Genomic DNA, 2,851 nt, shown 5'->3' with positions numbered 1-2,851 from the left:
GCTTTCTTTTTATTTTAAACCTTTGTTAAATTTTATCTTTATTTTCTTTCCTCTTTTAAAAGTTGTGTCTCTTTCTGATGTCTGGAATGCAACTATCCACTGTATCATTTTTAATGTCAGAAAGCAATTGTTCCAGCAGGTGATGAAACATCTGTATATGTCTGAAACTCCATGGTGTAAATCTGCCATTCAAGTGGAAAAAAAGCAGTTTAAGGTTTTCCTTCTTGAATAGGAGAAATGCCTGAGAATTTCCAAACCACTGATAATTTCTGTGTGTGCCCTGTGGGCTCTTCCTGCTTACGCCACTTAACTTTGTTGATTCAACTCATTTCACAAGCAAGGGATTTAAGGACAGAGAGATAGGTCAGCAAATAAAGGCTCCAGGACACATTCTGGTGTGTGTCTCTTTGGGTTTGTGGCTGTCATTATGGCTTTTACCATCTTCTGCCAGGGCTTTTAGAGGGATATAAGACAGCAGTAGGTTTCTATAATGTAAGTTTTATTGAGGGTGTTGCACATATGTTGCCTGTAGTGTCAGCAGCCAGTGGGTCGCAGCCAGTCAGTCTGAGTTGCATGACATTCTCCAGCTGCTCTGTGCTGCTGTTGATCATTGTGCAATAAGTTGTAGGGCTCAATAAGCAGACAGATTTTTTCCACCACAATTTTGCTGAACAAAACTTGTTTCACAAGCACAGAGCCCTCTTTGCTTTGGGGTGTCTAAGTGGTAGGGATCCTGCTGTGCATTTCCACATCTGTGAACTGCTGGACATTGTCAGTGTTCTCTGGAGACGTGGTGATCGGGGAAATAACATGCTTCAGGCGCAAGAGCATGGAGAAGAGCAATATGAGAAGGATAGCCAGAAGTGTTAGGAACAATCCCACGTACACATAGAGGCTGGAATATTTATCTGCTGTTGTGTCTACTTCTGTAGCCAGAGTTGGAAAGTGGACACGGCCAGTCAGGTTTCCATGGAATTTGAAATAAATCTCAGTCATTGCTCCCTGTCAGCTTTGGTCCATTTTCCCTATTTACCTTCAGATTTCCCGTCTTCCCTCACCGGATTCACAAAGGAAGTCAAGAGAGGAAACTTAGGACCGATGGCATGATGGCTTCAGCAAGAAATGCTCCATTTTCTTGGTCTCAAAACTGCTGGTTTACACAGTTAAGCAGACTGCATGAGACAGGCCTTTGCAAATCATTCTGCAAGTTGCTATCACAATAACAACGAGCATTAGACTTGTGTCTGGCTTTTATTTTGTCCTGAAAATGCTTTGGTCTTTCTTTTGGTAGGTCACTTCTTTTGGTAGGTGAAAAGCTTTGGTACTTCTCTCAAACTGAGCTGCAAAGATTTGCACAGCTTTGGTCTTTGCCAGTGTTGTTTTCCAAACAGAGTCAGCTTTCTTCCAGTGTCTCCCACAGCAGGTGGTTTATCCTTGTATGAGCTGGGGAAGGATGTTTTCTGCTTTGCCAGATGGATTGGGGATCTCTTCTCTCCTAATCCAGGGCTATTGATACTTGCTTAAAGAGTATGGAGTTTTGAGTTTCCCATTAGGAACAGTCAAAAAGTCAGCTTTCTAAAAGGAAAAAAATGAGTGAGAGATATAAATGAAACCAGGTACCAAAATAGCCTAGCCTGTATGTGGTATCTTTAGAACAAATAGATAAGAAAACCCTTGTCATGCTCCTGTGAGACCTTTGAGATCAGGAGAAGCACTTTACAGAAAGACCATGCAAATGTAATTGTTAAGGTTTCTTCTGGTAACACTCACTACTTACTTATGGGTAAGAGAAGGCCCCACAGTCTATGGAATCAGATGTCACAGAGGAAGGGAAGATACGAATCCAACCAGTGCCTTCCACCATGTGTCTCCCATTTGTTGTTTATCAGGATCCTCTGTTTCTGAGGCAGGATACACCTGCCAGGCATCCCGAGCCCTACCTGTCCCACTGGGGCAGCTCTGCCGCAGGATATGACGCTTCACTTACCTCCTGGGAGCAGGACTTACTAGAAATGGGGGGGATCTTAGTGTTTTAGCATTTTCAATTCTTCCAGCCGGAAACAGAAAACGTGAATGCTGAGATTTCACTGTAAATGGTGCATCCAAAAGCATCATGTTCTGCTTTGATAAGACCAGAATTTTGTTTTTAGCTGAAGCAAAGATGATAGCACTGAATCAAAGTGATGCAGTCATTTACAATGTTCGCTACATATACACCTACATGAGATGTAAATAGAGTAATATTAATATAGTAATGTACTATGGTAGTCAGATTGAAATGAAACATTAGGTCAAAATGATAAAAGCTCTGATGCTTTTAGATAAAGATTTCACCTGAAAGACATGTTGCCTCAAAACATGTTGACTTTCATGAGCCTTCAGTTTGTAAAACATAGCTGGTTTATTGACAATGTTTGGTTATGTTCTCCCCATGCACCAATGGGAACAATGCCTTGCTGTTCTTCAGAGAGAGGTGCTTGAAATCTGGAGGCCTGAGTCATCAAGGAGCTGTTATTTAGACTTTCATTACAAGCAAGACAGGCCTACTTTGGCTCAGATGATGGGGAAACATCTGACGTGCTGAGTTTTTGGGTAAGGAACGCTGGGACACTTTTGGAGAAGGGACATCTACATTTTACTTCCCAGCTCCTACAATACCTTCTTCAGTATCAAAGCATTTGAGATAACAGCAAACCACTTTAGGAAATATTGGGCCAGATCCTGCTTAGTAATAGGCTGGCTAAGCTAGGCCAAATTGCTGATTGATAAAAATTGCCTGGGGGTTTGACTTCTGCAGTCCCTGCATGGGTAGTGGATTCTGCGCTGTGCTTTGAGTAGGAGGGTGTGGGCA

General features: G+C 42.2%; 1 protein-coding gene across 1 annotated transcript; it reads right to left on the bottom strand.

The window, feature by feature from the left end:
- Positions 1-717: 717 nt before the first annotated feature.
- Positions 718-996, bottom strand: SERTM2 (serine rich and transmembrane domain containing 2). Its single transcript, XM_035889073.1, has one exon. It carries the CDS (start codon positions 994-996, stop codon positions 718-720), a length of 279 nt encoding a protein of 92 aa, XP_035744966.1.
- Between the last annotated feature and the right edge of the window lie 1,855 nt (positions 997-2,851).

Source organism: Egretta garzetta, unplaced genomic scaffold, assembly GCF_000687185.1.
Source record: "Egretta garzetta isolate BGI_Z169 unplaced genomic scaffold, ASM68718v1 scaffold412, whole genome shotgun sequence".
NCBI lineage: Eukaryota > Metazoa > Chordata > Aves > Pelecaniformes > Ardeidae > Egretta > Egretta garzetta.
The sequence above is the reverse complement of the archived record's forward strand: the minus strand, read 5'-3'. Positions and strand labels throughout refer to the sequence as shown.

What these genes read in the sequence shown, in the direction of transcription:
- SERTM2 (XM_035889073.1), bottom strand. Translation starts at nt 996, where the DNA reads ATGACTGAGATTTATTTCAAATTCCATGGAAACCTGACTGGCCGTGTC.